This window comes from Rhincodon typus, chromosome 11 (assembly GCF_021869965.1).
Source record: "Rhincodon typus isolate 14 chromosome 11, sRhiTyp1.1, whole genome shotgun sequence".
Classification (NCBI taxonomy): Eukaryota; Metazoa; Chordata; class Chondrichthyes; order Orectolobiformes; family Rhincodontidae; genus Rhincodon; species Rhincodon typus.
In genome coordinates, this window is record NC_063342.1 from 38,439,712 (window position 1) to 38,460,157 (window position 20,446).

Genomic DNA, 20,446 nt, shown 5'->3' on the forward strand with positions numbered 1-20,446 from the left:
GTCTGTAATTACTGAAATTATAAAACAGAAATAAATAGAAAGTAGAGAGTAGGGACAAAATTATTCTCAGAAAGGCAGGTTCTTACTATCGTTGTTTGGCAAGGATCAGTGCTAGGTGTGGAAATGATTTGTAATATTTCCAAATTACTGACAACACCAAATTATGTGGTAAGGTAAGGAGTATACAACAAGGCTTCCAGAGGACTTGGGCAAACTAAGTGAAGTGATCTACCATGGGCTAAAAATTGGGGGGGGGGGCAGGCTCAAAGGGCTAAATTGTTTATGTTCCTAAGACTGCAAAGTAGTGATATGTTGGGGGCAGGAAATGAAGGCGAAGTAGCTGAGAGGGAAAAATGACAATGGCATGACTGGTGACAAAGGTTTCATGAATAATATGAGCAGTCTTTCTGTCATTTCAATGAAAATTTGACATTAAAATGATTTTGAAGTCACCACGTTTGCCTGCTGTACCAGAACTTCAGCATTACTGTGCCACCAGCTGCCTTGGTCGCAGAGTTGGATGCTATCCATAACTGCTGTTATCTGATTGGTTGGTAGCTTCTGGCACAGCAGGACATCACTGTTTCAAGAAGTGAGAAGCCTGCTGGGGAATTATTGGGATACCCGATCCTGTGGGCTTTCTCTTTGGGGTATTGGGAGCAGCTCCTGCTGTATGCTATCTGCCACCATATTTTGAAAAGCAAATAGGAAAATCTCAGCCTAGATATCACTGGGTTTCACATTTGTTGGTCCCTTTCATCAGTTTTTGATGATTTGGAAGAAATTGATACGTGGATACGTGCGTTTTTGTTTTGGATTTGGTGTGCCTGAGAAATTATTTATCTTGTTTGGTAGATATCGTTGACATAGCTGCATTTAAATAACATGGTTGGAGACAGGGACAGGATTGCTAGTTCTGCTGCACAAGTTGAGCCTCATCACTTACTTTCCAAACTTCACTTTTCAACCAAAATAAAAAAGGATAATTTAGAACAGTGGTAGTACTGCTGTGAAGACGGGGCTGTACAAGCTTTGTTTAGCACCAAGGGATGTCAGTCACCTTGTAGTTGAGAGCCAAGTCAATGTTATGTGTCAGGTCAGAAGCCCTTGCCTGCATTTCTAAAGTCATTTTGTCACATATTTTGTTGGTATAAAGATAATGTTATTGGAAATTGAGAAATGTATTAAATTGCTGCAGAGCTGATTAGAACTTAATACAAGTTGACTGTGATTTTTTTTCTTGACAATTAATCATTTGAAGCTGTGTCAGCTACCTAGTATAACACTGTGGTTGGATCCAACTAATTTACAGTCCAAAGTGACTTCAGCAATGTAAATATCCTCAAAAATTGATAACTGTCATGTTCTCGGATGGAATTCAGATTTTAATGAGGCAGAATCTTTAGCCACATAAGATTTTCTCCGAAAATTTGGTGTATGAATGAGTAAAATGGGTTCAAATGCTGTTTTATGCAAATTAAACAAGTGCTCTGTTCTCTGCTTAGGCAGTTCCTCAGGATTGAGAATGAAGTGCGTCCATTCTCATCAGTTTCTGAGATGGCCAGTAAGTCCAAATCATGACTGCCATATGTGGGGAAGCTGCTACTTGTAGAATCATGCAGATTGGAGGCTTGTGTGCTCTCACAGGGGACTCAGCCTCACCACTGTGTGTTAATGACTAAATCCTTCAATGTGATTGGTGCCTACCTGAATGAAGCTTCTATATTTTGGTTGACCAGAAGCTGGGACCTCCTACAAATTGACAGGTATGTTTGATCTGTTCAGGGGGTACTTGAGGACAACCCTAAAGCATTTCTGTTGGCCCCCTGGGCGTTTCCTGACTCAACAGAGTTCTGCTTTGGGAGGTTAGTGTCAAATAGGAATAACATGTCTTGCCCAGGTAAGGTGGTTTTTGGTGATGAGCATCTCAGTGTTGAGACTGTTGGCTTGGGAGAGAATGCTGCTGTTGGATAACTACTGGATCTGGAGGGTCTTGTGAATGTACTGTCAATGGTACTTCTCCAATATATTAAGGTTCCTGCTGTAGGTTGTCCAAGTCTCCAAAGCATATAGAATTGTGAGGGTCACTAAGGGCCAGTAAACATAACAGTTCATCTAATATTCCAGTGAGTCATTTGACTCCTGGTACTACACCATACAGGTGTGGGCGAAGGTAATTTTGGATCCTATGATTAGTTACTGTTGGCTATCATGCTATTAAAGCTCCTAAAATTGGCTTCAGCACTTTCTGCCAGAAAGAAGAAATCAACTAAAATTGCTCATTATCAATTGATTAGTTGGAAAACTCAAACAAGATCAAGCTCGGCTGTAATGTCCATTGATTGATGAGACTCATGTTATAAAATGGAGTAGAGAAAAGCTGCCAATGCTCATGACTTCTGTTCAGTCATTCCTTTAATCACCAGGCCACATATGTTAATGTCCTTTTTATTGTACCAAATGGAAATTCTTTATTAAAATTGAAAATGCTGGGAAATGCTGAAAATGCTGACTCAATGAGTCGGGTAACATTTATAAAACAGAATAGACAGGTTAGTACTGTAGCCTCAGATTTTTTTTCTTTTATCCTGCTAAGCCATTGAAGCCTTCTTCCCTTTGCCAGGTTTTCTTTCTTCACATCTCCCTGCAGCCCATTCTCCACCTGTTACCTCTTCACATATTGGCATATGAAGTTTGTTTTTGATTTCTCTCATTAACAATCTTCCGTTTTCCTCTTAAGCAATTTGTGAGTGATTATATCAATTCACCTTTGTCTACTCTTTCCTTACCCCAAACAAGGCAAATGGTTTAACTTGGTCAATGAAGTGCCTGTTTTTAGGTGCGGTATGTGCACTTGAAAATGAGCCTTGATATTCTAAGTGTATAGGTCACCATTGGATAAAGATGACAGTTATACCAGGAATGTAATGGTATGAGTGAGTGTGTAGTGCTGATTTGAAAGCTCACTGCCATTTTTCAACAACGCCCTCCACCCAATGCTCTGTTTTAACCTTGTACAACTGAATACAATGTTAAACACCATTAACGATTCTCCCATCAGCTCTATTTAAAGGCATAATGAAATGCTTACAGGTTAATTGCTGAATTATGTCTTTGGCTGGCTGCTGGTGCAATTTTAAATATCTTTGGACATATTCTACACTTACTAAATTTAAGCAGAATTCCACAGGTAGAGGTCTGGCTGGATGTGCAGTATGTTAATACCTTTTAAAATATCGTGCTCAAAACATGACTTCCAGTTATGCATGGCAGGATAGGCTTCCCTCTAGCATGAACATGACTGGAAAAATGAAGGCAAGCGTACACAAGCAGAACAAACTGCCAGAACGAAGAGTAGGAGGAGGAAGAGAAAGGCACTTAGCAGGAGGCCATATCCTAAGAGGATGTTCAAGGAGAAAATAACAGATTTTAACTTCAGCAACAATAAGTGCACAAGATATGTTCAGTTTACAAAAGTTGTTATGACAGAAATCCATCTACTTCTGCAGCAATAACTGCATCCTTAAAACAGAACCACAGAACTGCCTGCGGCTGTGAAACTGATGGTGATTCTTAATTTGCGTGACTCCTGTTCAGGCTGCTGCTGGAGATATAAACAACATCATGTATTTTTCAGTGCACTGTGCTATAGGGTAAATGAATTAATGAAAAACACATCCATCTGCTTTCCTCTTTCACAGACAAGCAGGAGGAGCATGCACAATGTTTTTTGTTCAAATGTTCAAATTGTACACAAGTAATATCAGTAACCCTACTGCCACTGACAATCCTTAATCAGCTCCCTGTAAAACTGACTGTTACTGAGCATGAAATAAACAGAACTAAGCTTGAGCTCTCAAAACCAATGGACCAGATCTAGGCTCCCCAGTTCTGCCAAATCCATTCATGGATGATGACGAACAATTAAACAACTAAAAGGAAAGTGAGACTTCACAAATATCACAAACCTCAAAAATGGCAGAACCCAAACCATCAGTGAAACTGACAAAGCATTCAATGACATTTCCATTGCTTAATCCTCCACCAACATCTTGAGTGTTACCATTGACCAGAAACTGGACTGGGCCAGATATTAAACACTATGGGCACAATAGCTGATCAGCATTTAAGAATTCTGTAGTGAGTAACTCATCTCCTAATTGCTCAATGACACTCTACTATGTACAAGGTGCAAGTCAAGGGTGTGATGAAATACTTTCCACGTGCCTGGAGGGGTGGAGCTGCAACTACACTCAAGAAGATAATGCTGCCCTCTTAATCAGCATCCCATGCAGCATCTTCAATGTTTACTCCCTTCACCAGACACACATGGTGGCAGCAACTCCCAAGACTCCTTAAGCAGCATATTCCAACTATGTGAGCTCTGACACCTAAAAGAAGTGCAGGAAATGCATTGGAACACCATCACCTACAAGTTCCAAAATACATCACACCATTCTGCTTTGGAGCAATATTGCTGTTCCTTCAAAATCCTGGAAATCCCCAGCCCCCACACCTCACCCACCCAAATGGATCGCAGCAGTTCAGAAAGGCAGCTCACAAACACTTCCTCAAGGACGATTAGGGATGGTCAATGAATGCTGGCCTAGCCAGTGATTCCCACATCCTGAAAATAATTTTTAAAATTGCATTATCCTCTTTCTGATAACATGTATCGGTTCCAACACAAAAATACATCCTGTCACCAAATGCAAATCCAAATATTGCTATTAACTTTTTAAACTGGATAATGCATACAGAATTAATAACCCTTGTGCTCATCCTTGGTGCCTGTCTTCTGTATGACCAGTTTCCTCATGACTCAGTGATCACAATACAGAGTGTCAGAGACTGCAGACTTCCACTGGGGAAGACTGCTTGTTGTCTTATTGCATAGATTCCAGATCAGATAGACAGTGTACCTTTCAAACAGTTGGATGACATTGTGATGTGTGATTCTCCGGTCTAAAAGTAGGTATAAAGGGAACATCACCTTGAGTAGAGGTTATTGTATTCGAAGTAACAGTAATAAGCCCAAATCCGAGACAATGGGTATGTCTGAGATCTTATAATGGTGTAGATAGTTAGTGTTAATAAATTTTAGGGCATTTGTCTCAACAAGAACCCAGCTTTCATTGTACATGTTACAAGGACTAACATACAGGGAACAGTCAGACTATATCATACTGGTTGTTGTGTTTTATCCAGGAACTACATCACTGCTGACTTTGGAGAATGCCTTTGAGCAGTTCTGGGTCTAGACAGCATGGTATGAATTCATCTTCTGGGCTGCAAAGTAATTTGCAACTTTCACAATGCTTTTCCTTGCACTTGTTTTTGATTTTTTTAAGGCATTATTCCTGTTTCAATGTGTTAGAAAAGTGTCTTATGGTTTCCTTTCTGGGTCAAAGTTGAATGGAAGGAATTTTTATCCATGCTGTCTGTTTGGAAGAGATACAGACAGTCAAACAATTTTGGCTGCTGTTGTTTTTGTGTTGTTTTCTGTTGTTGTGTCTTGTAGATCATGCTAACTGCATGCTGTCATTGTGGTTCTGTCAATTGGGGAGCATAGCAGTTTTGGGACATTAGTTAATGAATTCAGACTTGAGCTGAAATAAGGGTGGTATCATTTGATGGCAATGTATTGTGTAATTGTAATGCTCATTATATTAAGAGAAAAACAAGAAGATATTTAATTTGATCAAATAACTGTTTCATAAATGGTTGGCGACTTGTTGTCTATTCAAGCAGATGAATGTAATTACTTGGTAACTATTTATTTCAGAACCCACCCCAGTAATGAATGCATAGTCAACAATGAATGGGTCATCATGAGACCTTGAATAACCTATCAAAATTAACGGTCTTTGACTGAGAAAAGAATGAGTGTACACAAAGACACAAATACCTTCAATTTTGTTTAATTAAGCAAAACCAAGCCAACTTCAGGAACTATAGAATATATATGAACTACAGCCAAAAATAGGCTTTAACAAAGTTGTAATCTTCTCATTCATTTAAACATTCACTTAAATGGAAATACTAGATGAATAACTACTATATATATTTGCTTTTACTGGAGGCTGCATATAATTGAGGGAAGACATGTGGCATAATTGTTAGCATCATGTTGGGAATTCTAAAAGGTCAGAATTAGAACTCTATTGGCGTTGAATTTCTCATCAACTTCCCCTGCAGGCTGAAGGGCAGCAAGGCTGTCCCGAAGTATACCCACGCCAAAGCACAATAATAATGTAATTCTTTCCACATTAAAAGCTGGATATTTTCCATTCCTATAATAACTTTGGATGATATTGTGCAACAATGAAATTAGGATAATGATCTTGTAGAAATTTATTTTGCCCATTATATTGTTACAGCGATTAATTCAATTTTTCCGGTTAACTGTCCTTAAAATCACCGGAGAGAAATTCTATGCAAAGGTTTATTGTGTTCATTACAGATCTCACAGATCGCTCGTAAAGAGATTTGGATTTTGTGCCATCATCTGGGGTTTACTTGTGGCACTTGGTCCTGGCTTCCTGCACCAAATGGTTGGACTGTTCAATTGAAAGGGAAGATTTTTGATTCGGCAAGGAAGTAGACTGTCACGGTCTACTCCAAAGCCTGGCTATAAGCAAAAGCAGTTTTCAGTGAGATTATTTTTGGACAATGTAAACTATGCAGTCTTCATGCATCCTTATCAAGGCTGAGTGTTCAAGGCCAAGGTTAACTATTGTAGATGTGTATTTGAATTTGATTTGATTTATCCTTGTGTTACCAAGGAGGAATGATCAAGTTTCCATAAGCTTTTTCTCAGAAAATATGAAATCTTTAAAATGTACATAACATTGTTCAAAATCTAATATGATAACATATTGAACAGATTACACTTGTTTGCAGTTCAATACCATTAATTGTATGTTTTCATGCAGACAGTTTATTTACATGATAAAGTTTGGTTTCAATTAGAAGATAATAACCACAAAGGCTTATTAAGCAAAACAAACTTTGACTCTCAAGCCAATAAAATAGTAGATCTTGGTAAGAGGCGAGATCTTTCTGAGTTCACCTAACTGCAATGTATTGTCTTGCTACAATGAATATCAGAAACTTGGGTGGCTTAGAGTGCGTGTTTTGTACAACAACCTGCCCAATTTTCTTCCAATTACGCTGACAGAGGAGAATTGCATGAAGTCCTTTTCAGATATGTATTCTAACCTCCCGGATTCTCCAATATTCATTGCACTCTTCAATCGTATGCACAAAGGAAAAGATCTCCCATGTATTTTCCAGTTAAAGATCGTCATGTTCTAACAACGATCACATCCCAACCTTGTTCATACCAAAAATTATTTTATTTTACGATGGTTCTACTCATACATTCTGCACCTCATATTTTAAATAAACTATGTATAGTTTGCAGAGCAAAATGATTTTTTTTAACAGAGACATTGCAGGTAAATAAATCTTTGTTTTGGAGTTGGTTTTAAGCATTCAATTTATGATTCCTACAGGTTATCATAATCACAGTCAAAATCTGTCATCCTGCAGATTACATATTTCCACTGACGGTCCCTGAAATTAAAAGTAAATAGCAAATAAATAGAATTTATTGAAGGAAAAGAACGTTTATGAAGAGGAAGTATATATGCAAAATATTGACTAACATCAATATGTAGGCAATTAATAATTCAGGATTAATTCATCCCCTTTGCTCTTTCCACACACTGAATACTAGATTTGTTATGAATTTGCCTTCAGCCGTATAGAGCACTGAAAACTGAAGATGAACCTGCTCAGTGCAGAACTGAAAACTCAGCAACTAATGGAATGTATTAAAGAGGTAAAACACATACATGCTGTGCATACTAATATCAAGCCTATCAACTAATTTGGTAGGTACACAGAAATTGTTTACAAGAAACTGTGAGGCTATTGCAGTCTCAGCCTGGAGGTCGCAATTTTAACGCTTATTTAGCAGGTTATAATGGGTCCAGTATCTTAAATGAATTGTGTTTGCCCCCAAATGGTCTATAGGGTAAACAGCAATGCAGTACAAGTGTATCCAAAGTAGAAAGCTGAGTTCTTAGTTTATGGTGAGTTAACTGGAGAAGAAAGTGAGGTTTATTATTCTACTATATAATCCCTTATAGAGAGGAACAAATAAGTCAAAGATCCTGAGCACGTGTTTACCCTCTCTGTAGGTGACGAAGGAGGTGTTATGGACCAGACCAAACCCCCTCAAAATATATTAAGAAGATAGCCTAGGCTATATCTTTTTCTTATTTTAAAGGTAAGTGTAAGGGGTTGCATTCCAGATGCAAATTGATTGGTGAAACTACTCGACTTTAAGCAAAACACATTTTATTATTTTGCTGCAGTTAAAATACAGACAAAATAAAAATAAAAGAATTGGCTTAACTATAATTCTATTGAAATGCTTAACAAAATTATATATATTAACTACTACTAATTAACGGTTCCAATATAGTGATATCCAATAAACACACCTTTGGCAAAGACTAATTTAGTAAAACAGATTGTCTGACATGCAATTCTAGCAGCAGGAGGAGAACCCCAGCTTTTAGCTGTAACAGAGAGAGGAATAAGAGCTTCTACATCCAGCTTCACCACCCCAACTACAGAAAGCTAAAACTAAAAATCCTGGTTCTGTGGGATCTTGACCACACGCATTCAGGTTGCTTCTATTGTTCCAATACTTTTTAAAAAACCCAAGGTCTCACAAGCTGTTGACTTTATTGGCTTTAAGCAGACCCCTGTCTCAACCTCTCTTTATTAAAAAAAGGATAAAATACACCTCTTAAAGCCATATTATCATCACACAAGGAGCAGAAATAATTAGGCAAGGCTGCCTAGGAGAGTCTTGCCATCTTTTCAATTAAGTGCTGTGTGTAAAGTTCTATTGCAGATTTTCTTGATTCAATGGCAATTAAAAGTTGTAAGCAGTCGTTTACTGGCCACTTAAGGGCCTCAACTTGCTATCTCTCCAATTACCTGTCCGTACAGCAGGTGAGAAAAGTGGCTTGTTCCTGACTAGGTTACCAGGGAGTTGCCTGTCAGGTTGAGGAATAGGAGGTGACTGTGACCAAATGGCAAAATTTGCAAAGAATTTGCATTTGTGTGGGTGCATGAGCTAAGATTGATGTATAAGTCTCCACAGCTGTGAATATCTGTTTTTGCATTTCAATTAAGAAGACTTGTAGTAAATGGATCTGACGAGTTAAGGGTTCTGGGTGAATGGTGCTTTCATTTCATTAAACAGTTAGGAGTATATGGAGGGCAGTGAAGCTCCTCATTGATGTGTGTGACTAAGATATCTCTACAGTGTTCAGACAGAAGTTATGATTTGTGGTTGCATCCTTGTCCTATGCAATCCTTTGCTGAAAATGTAACAAGTGTGTCCGTTCTCCAAGGTGAAAAGTAACATCAGTGACCTGTTGGTACATGAGCTGTTGTGTGTTGTAGGTCCAATTATGTTGTAATAGTAAAGCCTAGCAGATGTGTGAGAGGCAGTAGCACTGTGGTGTAAGAATGCAAATTTGGTAGCTCTAGTTCACTGAGATCAATTTATTGCTCAAGTAACATCTGATGGAGATGCCTGGCACCTTATCTTGTGTATGACAAAATTCCTCTCAGCGACAGAATTCCGATTTTTCATGTAGTTATAAGGGAGAATTGGCATTGAGCAAACACAGAACACTTGCCCTAGCAGAGTGCAGCAGATAATTCATGCTCTTGCAGTATTGGACCCGGGTTCTCTTGTGCCATCCAGAGAACTCACATCTACAATAATCTCAGTTCAGGCTGCCTTAGTCAGTTGGGATGACTTCTGTTTTAATTCCTTGGAAATGATACATCTCTTCTCTCCCAAATGGCCTGAAGATTTTCTGGGGGGCATCATTTCTGGAGTGTCTTGTTCACTCTGTGTTCGTCTCTGTCTCATGCTCGCTTTGTGTGTGCCTCTTCTGCTGTCATGCTCTCTATACTGTATGTATTTGTGTGTCTCTCTCATACAGTCTCTCTTTCTCTCTCAATTGTTTGCTCACTCTATGTGTGCATCTATCAGTTGCTCTGTGTGTACATGCGTGCATGCATGTGTGGGTGTGCATCATTCTTTCTCACTTGCTTTGCGCATGCCTTTTTTCCTCTCTCATTGCTCCTTCTGTGTGTATTACTCTCTCACACTGTCACACTCGCTCGCTCTGTGTATGTGTGTATATCTCACACTCTCTCCTGCTCACTGTATGTATATGTCTGCGTGTGTCTTTCTCATGCTCTTTCTCTTGCTTGCTTGCTCATTCACTCTGCGTGTTTATGTCAGTTCTCATGCTTGATTGCTCTGTGTGTGCATCTCTCTCTCTTTGTCATACAATTCTGCAGCTACTTCCATTGCAAATCTCAGGTATCTCTGGCTGAAGTGGGAATGTGGTCTGGGAAAGCCCATATTGGTCAGGGATCTCTGTAGAGAGACCTCCTCCTCCCTTTGAGTAGAGTTTTCTGTCTCTGCAGCCTCTGCTCCAGTTACCTATCATTATTACAGACTTACAGGCAATGCAAGCATAGCCCATATACTTTTTGCAGCCTTCGTATGGACAAGATGTCAAATCTTCCTCTGTCCTTCCTCTATGCAGCAACACACCCTGCCATATCCAATAATTCATCACACTTCCAAAAACACTCCACAGTATGTCCACCAATTTTATGATTGCAGAAGTAAGTCAAAAACACCTCACCTGCAAGGTTGATGACTGTCTGTTTAAATCGGGACAGTGAGAGAGGCAGGGTCCCTCATGCGTGTTGAGTTGTAAGTGATTAGTGCAACATTCATTGAAGTTGTGGGTCCACATTTGAAATGCATTCATCAAATCAGCCAGAACAACTGTGCTACATCAAAAACCTCCAGTGCATACACAGCATCATACCTGACATGGGGTACCATAAGGAAGGCACTTCAAATAGCCAGCAGCATGTTATGGCCAATTTTCAGCATCAGAGCATCAGAGCTTCTACTTCCAGCACCAATGGCATTGTGGAGTGTATTTTTGTGGCCTAATAGTTTTTTCTTCCAATTTCTCCTTGGCTCTTCAGAGGGTGGGAGGAAAGACATTCATCTTGGCCAGTTGTACAGAATGGGTGATACTGAATTAGCTGCTGTTGTACACAGTGCTGGATATTCAGTTTCATTGAAGCCAATGGGATGAAACATTAGGAGCTGTGTATCATGGGCAGTTGATACAATACTATCCATTTTACTCCATTGTCTGAAAGTAGCATCTGCTTCAAGTATTCATCCTGGGGTATGGTTCCACAGCATACAAAATTAATTACTTTGACAAGGTTACTGTCGCTGCATCATGTATGAACCCAGACCATGAATGTCAATTGCTTATTTTGTTATGGGGAAATATGACAGAGCTTGATCAGGCCCTCTCCCAACCTTCACTCATGCTTATTTTCTTATTGTTAGATAGTGATCAAGGTCATGAAGCTTGACTGATTTCTCCTTTTAATAGCTGACAAAATATTGAACATTTGTAGCACTCCTGGTGCCATGAGTGAAATCAGCTGATTCAGCATTGACTAGAAAATGAACACATGAGGGTTGAAACTCCACAGGTATAAGGTCTACAGAAACAAAATAATTTCTCCTGTTTCTCCAGAGTTTTTATCAATCAATCAGGAGTACACTATGGAAATATCTTGCAATACCAACCTATGGAAACCACTGAAGGTGGTGCCTGCCCCTCTGATGAAATACCCATAATTCTGAATCACCAAATGTCCCTCTTCTTCATATTGTTCAGGATAATCAGTAGTCAACCTTCAAAGCATACAAAGAAAATGGTTAATCCAACAACAGCATCAACAACTTATAATTACAAATTTGACAGAATGAAACATCCAAAGGCACTCTGTAGGAGTATTACAAAACAAAATATGACATTGAGCCGCAAAAGGAAATAATAGGTCTGATGACAAAATCTTTAGTCAAAGAAGTAGATTTTAAGATATGTCTTAAAGGAGGCAAACAAAGTAAAGAGGCGGAGAGGTATAGGGTGCAAAATTCAGAGCTTAGTGCTTAGGCAATTTAAGGCACAACTACCAGTAATGAAGCAAATATGATTTGGAATGCACAAGAGGCCAGAATTAGAATATGACAAATATCTTGGAGGTTTATGGGTGTTTGTAGAAATTTTAGAGATATGGAGATTGAGATAGTTCATAGTTGGAAAAGAAAAGACAAGCAAATGGATGCTCTTTGGGAGAATCGAACAAAGCAAAACAGAAGCCTTAGATTAGCAGCAAAACATGATTCAGACTGGCAAGATAATCAAATGTAAACATGTTCTCAGCGAGGAAATTGGCTTTCTCCTGTATCTTAGCTACAAAGTGAAGTTTTAGCATAGTTTCTAGATCATCTCACCACTAAGAATTTTTTTAAAATCTGGTCAATGTGATACCAATCATAATAAAGGATATTTCAGATGTGTAGTTATATTCAGCCTTCTGTTTTCTTGAGATGTTTTGCATAAATATAATGATCTTAATTTTGTCCATCTGAAGACACTTGCAAACTTCTATAACTGAAAACAATCTTTGATTTTAGTGTAGAAAAGGTGTATAAAATGGTAATCAGTTGTGCTTATTTGTATGTTTTGTTTTAACAATATGAATTGTCTCCCTATATGGAGAGTAATCATTAAGTGGGATTTGAAGACATTCAGGGAGGTGGTGGAGTTGTGGTAATATCAATAGACTCATAGTCCAAAGGCCCACGCTAATGTTGCAGGATATGGGTTTGAGTCCTACCACGGCAGATGATGAAACTTGAGTTCAGTAAAGAATCTGGAATTAAAAATTAGCCTAATGGTGACCATGTGACCATTGTCAATCAGCATAGAAATATGTGGCTCACAAATGGCTTTTGGGAACATCTGCTGTCCTAATGACCTCCATGGTACTCCCAACTCACAATAATGTAACTCTTAACTTCCTTCTGAAATGATGCAGCAAGCCATCCAGTTTATCAAAACTGTTACAAGGTCAAAAAATGGAATGAAACCAGAAAGATCACCTGGCATTGACCCAGGCAACAGAAATTATAACAGCAAAACACAGCCCTTTCAATCCTGCAAAATTTTCTTTTACCAAAGTTTAGGAGCTACTGCCAAAATTGGGAGAACTGCTCACCCCCACCATCCCAGACAAGTCATGCCACAGCCTGACATAGTCATACTCATGGAATCATACCTTACAATGTCCCAGACACCACAATCACTCAAGAACGGGACAAACCCACTAGGGGTGGCAGAACAGTGACAGTTGGGAAGCTGTTGCCCAAGGAGTCCTCAACATTGATTCCCGATCCCATGAAGTCTCGGACAGCAAGTCAAACATGGGCAAGGAAACCTGCAAAATTACTATCTGCTTCCTTGCCTTGGCTGATAAATACCACTTGATGGAAGCACTAAGGTTGGCATGGTCACAGAATGTACTCTGAGTAATGTGCTTTAATGTTCATCACCAAGAGTGGCTTCACAGCACCGCTACTGAGCAAGCTGGATGAGTACTAAAGGATATTGCTGCTAGACTGTGCCTGTGGCAAGTAACAAGAGGGATAATCCTTGACATTGTCCTATCATTGTCAGTCTACCAGTCACTGATGCATCTGTCTACGACAGCATCAGTAGGACTGGTCCCTACAGAGCCCTTGTGGAAACAAAGTCCCATCCTCACTTTGAGGATATCCTCCATCATATTGTGTAGCACTACCACCATGCTAAATGCAACAAACTTTCAATAGGATGAATAGCTCAGAAAAAAAACTCAGAGGGACTGGGTCCATCAGCAGCAGCACAATTGTGTTTGAAGCACAATCTGCAATTACATGACCTGGCATATCCCTCACTGTACAATTACCATCTAGCCAGGGGATCAGCCCTAGTTCAATAAAGAGTGTAGGAGGCCATGCCAGACGCAGCATCAGGTACACGTAAAAGTGAAGTGTCAACCATCAACCTCTTGAAGCCACAGATCAGGACTGCTTCTATGGCAAATCATGCCAAACCATAAACACCATGCAATTGACAGCAATTCCAAATCAGTGGATCAGATCTAAGCTTTGCAGTCCTGCCAAATCCAGTCATAGATGATATTGGATAATTAAGCAACTCATTTGAGGAGAAGGTTCCACAAATATCCCTATCCTCGACAATGGGAGAGCTCAGCAAAAGGTGAGACTGAAGCATTTGTATCCATCTTCATTCAGAAGTGCTGAGAGGTTGTCTGCCTCCAGAAATCCCCAGTGACAGTGAAGGAATGGCAATATATTTCTAAGTCAGCATGGTGAGTGGCTTGGAGAAAAATTGCAGATGGTGGTGTTCCTTGTTATCTGCTTGTCCTTCTAGATGGAAATAGTCATGGGTTTGGAAGGTGCTGTCTTTGGTGAATTTCTTCAGTAGACCTTGTAAATAGTCCACTCTGCTGCTACTGATAATCGGCCGTAGAGGGAGTGGATGCTTGTGGATATGGTGCCTATCAAGAGAGCTGCTTTGTCCTGTATAGTGTCAAGTTTCTTGAGTGTTGTTGGACCTGCCCCCATCCAGGCAACTGGGGAATATTCCATCATGCTCCTGACTTGTGTCTTGTAGACGGTGGACAGGCTTTGAGGAGTTACTTGCCGCAGTATTCCTAGCCTCTGACCTGTTCTTATAGCCACTGTGTTTATGTTGCAAGTCCAGCTGAGTTTCTGGTCAAAGTGACCCCCAGGATGTTGATAGTGGGGGATTCAATGATGGTAATGCCATTGAATGTCAAGGGGTGGTGTCAGTATTATTCGCACAACACAAGTGCTAAGCAAAGACCAGCAACACTCAAGAACCTTGATACCGTTCAGAACAAACCATTTCATTGATTTGCACCAAATCCACTCCCTTCACCACTGATGCATAGTGGCAGCAGTGTGCACCATCTAAAAGATGCACTCCATCAGCTTGTCATCTTTGATGGAATCTTGCAAACCCATAACCTTTAGGCCACCTAAAGGACAAGGGCGGCACATGTACATGAACATCACCACCTGCAAGTTCCCCTTCAGGACACACACCATCCTAACATGGAGCTATATCAGTGGAACTCCCTTACTAACACCACTGTCCTATATTCCATGGACTACAGCGGTTCAAGGAGACAGATCACATCCACCTTGGCCAGCGCAATTATGGATGTGCAGTGAATGCTGGCCCAGCCAGTGATGCCCACATTGCATGAATTTTTTTTTAAATGACAATCTAAATAATTATTTAGATATTCCAATTAATGTTCTCTCTGAGTTGTGTGGCTGTGCATGCACTCTGACAATCCCTGTACAGTGATCAATGTGTCAACACAGATTGTAAGATTGACATCCGATTCTGGAAGTCACTGCCATGCACCAACCTGGGAGGTCAGAGCAGGAAGAAATAAAATTGGCGGAATGCTGATTACAAAGTGATTTAAAAACAGTCAAATGGCATATTCCTAACATAAAGTCACTCAGTGATGTTTTTCTTTTTTACAATGCATATACACACTTCAAGATTTTGACTACGGATTTGATAATGATTTGTTTTACATTATATAAGTGGCAGCTTACTGTGCAGATATTGCCAAATGATACCAATGTTTGGCCACCTCCCACTGCAAAGGCTGGGATGTATTATCTCATCTCACAATGAATTTTAATTCAAATTAGTTGTTTCCTTTGACTATTTGATTTCATTATAGCACCCCTTTAAAGGGGTATTGCCAGTAATTTTGTTCAATCAGCCAACTTGTTTTGATCATTCAAACATCAATGGATGCATCATTTGACTGAAGACTGGCTTTCTAATTAGCGTGTTCAGGTAAGTTGTATGTTTTTGCATCAACCATGTTCAGACACATGTCTGGAAAAGGTGAGTCTTGAATCCAGGTCCCCTGGCCCAGAATGATGGGTCATTCAGTTGGAGAAGTGGCATGGAATCCCTGTAAACTCAAAAGATTGAAAAGAAAGACCCCTCTCCACTAACACCCAGCCCACCTGTCTCAGGTAAAGTTTTGAAGTATGGCTTCAGCTAACAAATAATGTTTCATAGTATGGTCAGGTGGCAGATTGAGTCACAACTCCTCCAGGTCCATCAAGGTGACAGACACTGAGCAGATGAACGCCCACAAACTGACTCTGAAAAGTTTCTGTGGAGTCAGTACTGGAGGGCTCAAATGGGTTGGCTCATAGAATCTCCACTGGAACTACACCTCACAGATTTCCGTAAACGCAGCATTTTGTTTGGCTTATCACATGGCAGTTCATCAATATTCATCCAAATAAGTGATTGCTCATTCTTCAGAATTGGGTTAAGGTATCAAATGTTATTGAATTGTTTCAAGCCTAGAAGCTTGACCTAATTTTCATAGACTTGGAACTGAAACTAGAATTTATTTAGCTTGCTACGCTGTGGATTTGGATAGTTTATACACTAAAAAGCCCAACTTGGCCCAAGGTGGGATTTTGAACTATAGCAGCCCATCTTTAATCAGGTCACCATTGTTGAATTTGCAACTAACAACCTCTCCTAATTTTGACCAGCTGTAAAGCAGATAGTTATTGGTGAGGATTATAAGTGCTATATAAAGCCATGTGTAGTTTTACACTGTTCAATTAGTAATAGTGAACAAAAGACTTGCACTTATATCACAATTTTCATGACCATAGGACATTTCAAAGCACTTTACAAACAGTGAAGTACTTTTGAAGTGTGATCACTGTTGTAATATAAGAAATGAGGAAACCAATTTGCTCACACAAACAACAATGTGACAATGACCACAAAATCTGATTAAGAGATAAATATTGGCTCAAACTCCCTGGGGATGGAAGAAGTAATATTACAAGATATTTTACAACCTCCTGAGAAGGCAGATGAGCTATCACTTTAGCATCTTATCCAAAATGCTCCACATCGAAAAGTGAAGTACTCCATTAGTAATGCACAGAGCCTCAGCCTTAATTCTTGTGCTTAAGTCCTAGGGTGAGACTCAAACCCACAGTCTTCTTTACATATGCGAGAGTGATACCAGCTGAGCTTTGGTTGACAGTGAAGTTACCCTGTCTACCTAGAATTTGAAGAGACCTTTTGATGCATATCAGTCACTTTGTGGGATACTTTATCAAGGCATTATTAACACTCTGTCAACATTTATTCTGGAAATTTGCTGAGGACTTTACCTAAAGAAAATGAGAGCTTATTATACATTATTAGAGACCCTACAGGTGTCAACAAGAAAAGGAATGCTTGATTCTTCAGATTGTACCAATGTGACAGCCTTCGTTCAAGTTTAGTCAGTGTGGAAAATTTGTAATTTCTTTAAAATGTCAATGAAATCTGTATTTGTTTTTGAGATTGTTTGAAAATGATTTTAAGATTGCATTAATTGTAAAGGGATCATTTGCAATTCTTTTGGATAATAAGTACTGTTTGTGTGACATAGCAACACTTGACCTGGAAGCAGTACCAACCAGAAGGAATTTAAGATCAAAAGCTGTGATATTAAAGGACACAAAGAAGAGCTGCAGACACAAAAGGGAACTACAATCAGGAAGGTTGGGTTTGTCCTGGAAGATGAAGGAAATTAGTATGCAGATACAGACAAAAAGAGAAAGCAGGCAGAGACAGAAAGATGAACAAACTAGATTCTTTAGAGAAAAATAAATAAATCTCTCATGGGAAGACAATTTTTTTCTGTTTGCAAGTACAAGAGATGGCAGCAATGCAAGAACTGTCTAGCAAACTCCCAAACCTGGGAAGCATGGTGAATAGCCTGGAGAACAGCACTCAAAATATACAGGTGTGGAGATTGGGTTGGGGTGTAACCTTCTCTAATTGGCTGCTCCCACAACTGAAGTTTTCCAATATTTGAGGTGCTTTCAAGGGGTGAATTTAAAAATACTGTACAAATGTATGTTGTTTCATCAATTATTAAATTGAAATTTCCCTTTTTAGCTGAAGTATCATTTGCCTCTTAATTCATGTTTAATCTGTATTAGGTCTGATTCACGTGAAAGTAAAAGCTACAAAAAAAATCTTGTGAGTAATTTAACCATTTGGGTGGTGATCAGTAAATATTGGTTTACAATTTCCCCTTGGGGATTCTGACAAAATGGATTAAATCATAAACATCACCAATTAGCCCCAAAATTGCTCAACAGGTGCTATGTTAGTGCATCAACTGAGCAGCTTTCATCATTTCCACAAATGCTTACTGACCCATAGTGGGATAAGTTTTGCTCCAGCAGATTGTTTTTAAAATGGGAATGTTAAAACAAAGATCAGGCTGTCTGACCTTGTGTAGTAGAGCACAGACTGTACAGTTAACTGATAAAGAGTAGTGATTGCAACTGATATGTAAACTTATAATATTGAAAGTCACATCAAAATTCTTCACTGTTCAGTTTTTAGTTTAACCTTCCTGATGGTAACAATGGATGGTATTTTCTCATTTTTAATTAAAGTGTTTTGTCAAGTGAGATTCATAGCGTCCAGTCTCCCATGGCTTGGAGCAACCTTTCTCATGCAAACTTCTGCTCTTTGATTAAATCTAATTGATTAAATAATTAGTTTTAAAATTTATTTTAATTTAATTCCATCATTAATGATAGAACTGGGCTGTTTGGTGCCTTTCTCAGGGAATCGTGTACCCTGAGAAGTGGAAGTGCTCACCTCTTCCAGTTTTCACGTCTGTGGTACTATATTTAACATCCAGTTGCACACCACATCAACTTCTGTAAGCCAGGAATGACACTGAGCTGCTCATGCCTGTACATTCAGGCATGATCCCGGAGAAGAGGAACATCACAAGACAAGGACCTGCAGGTCTTGGTGGATACAGTAGTGAAGAGAAGGGTAGTCCTTATGGCAGTTGATTGAAGTGGCCTGTGAGTTGGTGAGAGAGTGGGAATGATGATGCGGTGAGTTTGGTAGTTGTTGATGTGAACTTGCATGAGGGTTGAGAAGGATGATGACCATGGAGCATGCAAGAATTTTGTTTTGAAGAAGCAGTTGGTGATGACTCGGGCAAGCATTTGGTAAGCTGTAGCCACGAGGTACCTACTATGTTTTACCTGTCAGGAATTTGCGCCATCTAGTTTCTTGGTGAAGGAGAGGAGAACTGGAAGTGGCGTATAAATAAATTGAATTGGGGCTTTCATGAGATACAAATATATGGAAATAAGATAGTTACTACTCAATAGAAAGATCCTAGAATTGGCATTAAAGGCCTAAGGGGAAATTGGAAAATTATCTCATAACTTTTGTGATTCTGATTTTAAAATTTTTGATATGTGTTCTGATGTTTGTCATCATTGCTCGCTCGAGGAAGGAAAAATTCCATCCAATGTTTCCTAGCATATAAAGCTCAGGATAAATAGTGAGTCATGTACTAAATGATATAGAAGCGTAGAATTCCTACACAGGCAGAAAGAGGCCATTCAGCCCATCAAATCTGCACTAATCCTCCAAACAGCATTCCCCTGCCCTATCTCTGTAACTCCACATTTCCCATGGCTAATCGATCTAGCCTGCACATCCCTGAACACTGCAGACAATTTAGCATGGCCAATCTACCTAACCTGCATTTCTTTGGGTTGTGGGAGGAAACTAGAGCACCTGACGGAAACCCACACAGACATAGGGAGAACGTGCAAACTCCATACAGACAGTCACCCAAGGCAGGAATCAAGCTGGAGTTCTTGGTGCTGTGAGGCAGCAGTGCTAACCACTGTGCCACCCCTTGTCTATTGCTTAGAAAAATATTGTTTAGATAAACTGGAAGATGAAATCACAGTACCTACAGCAGTCTTCATTCTCAATGTTCACATTTTCAAATAGGCTTCTGGAACAAAATCAATCACTTTTTAAAATAACCACAAAGCAGGAGAGAGTTTATTCTTGACAACAAGGTGCAGGGCTGGATGAACACAGCAGGCCAAGCAGCATCATAGGAGCAGAGAGGCTGACGTTTCGGGCCTAGACCCTTCATCAGAAAAGGGGGAGGGGAAGGGGGTTTTGAAATAAATAGGGAGAGAGTGGGAGGCGGATAGAAGAGGGATAGGGGAGAGGATAGGTGGAGAGGAAACAAACAGGTCGAAGAGGCGGGGATGGAGTCAGTAAAGGTGAGTGTAGGTAGGGAGTTAGGAAGGGGATAGGTCAGTCCAGGGAGGACGGACAGGTCAAGGGGGCGGGATGAGGTTGGTCGGTAGGAGATGGAGGTGCAGCTTGAGGTGGGAGGAGGGGATAGGTGGGAGGAAGAACAGGTTAGGGAGGCAGGGACGAGCTGGACTGGTTTTGGGATGCGGTAGGGGGAGGGGAGATTTTGAAACTTGTGAAATCCACATTGATACCATTGG

At 39.8% G+C, this 20,446-nt stretch overlaps 1 protein-coding gene across 1 annotated transcript in view; it reads right to left on the minus strand.

The window, feature by feature from the left end:
• Positions 1-5,905: 5,905 nt before the first annotated feature.
• dpt (dermatopontin) overlaps positions 5,906-20,446 on the minus strand; it is a 32,899-nt gene continuing 18,358 nt past the window's right edge. The window contains exons 2-3 of the mRNA XM_048603228.1: positions 11,738-11,845; positions 5,906-7,578 (exon numbers count right to left, since the gene is read on the minus strand). Coding sequence (XP_048459185.1) covers positions 7,512-7,578; positions 11,738-11,845 — 175 coding nt within the window. The 3' untranslated portion in view covers positions 5,906-7,511. The remainder of the gene's footprint in view (positions 7,579-11,737; positions 11,846-20,446) is intronic.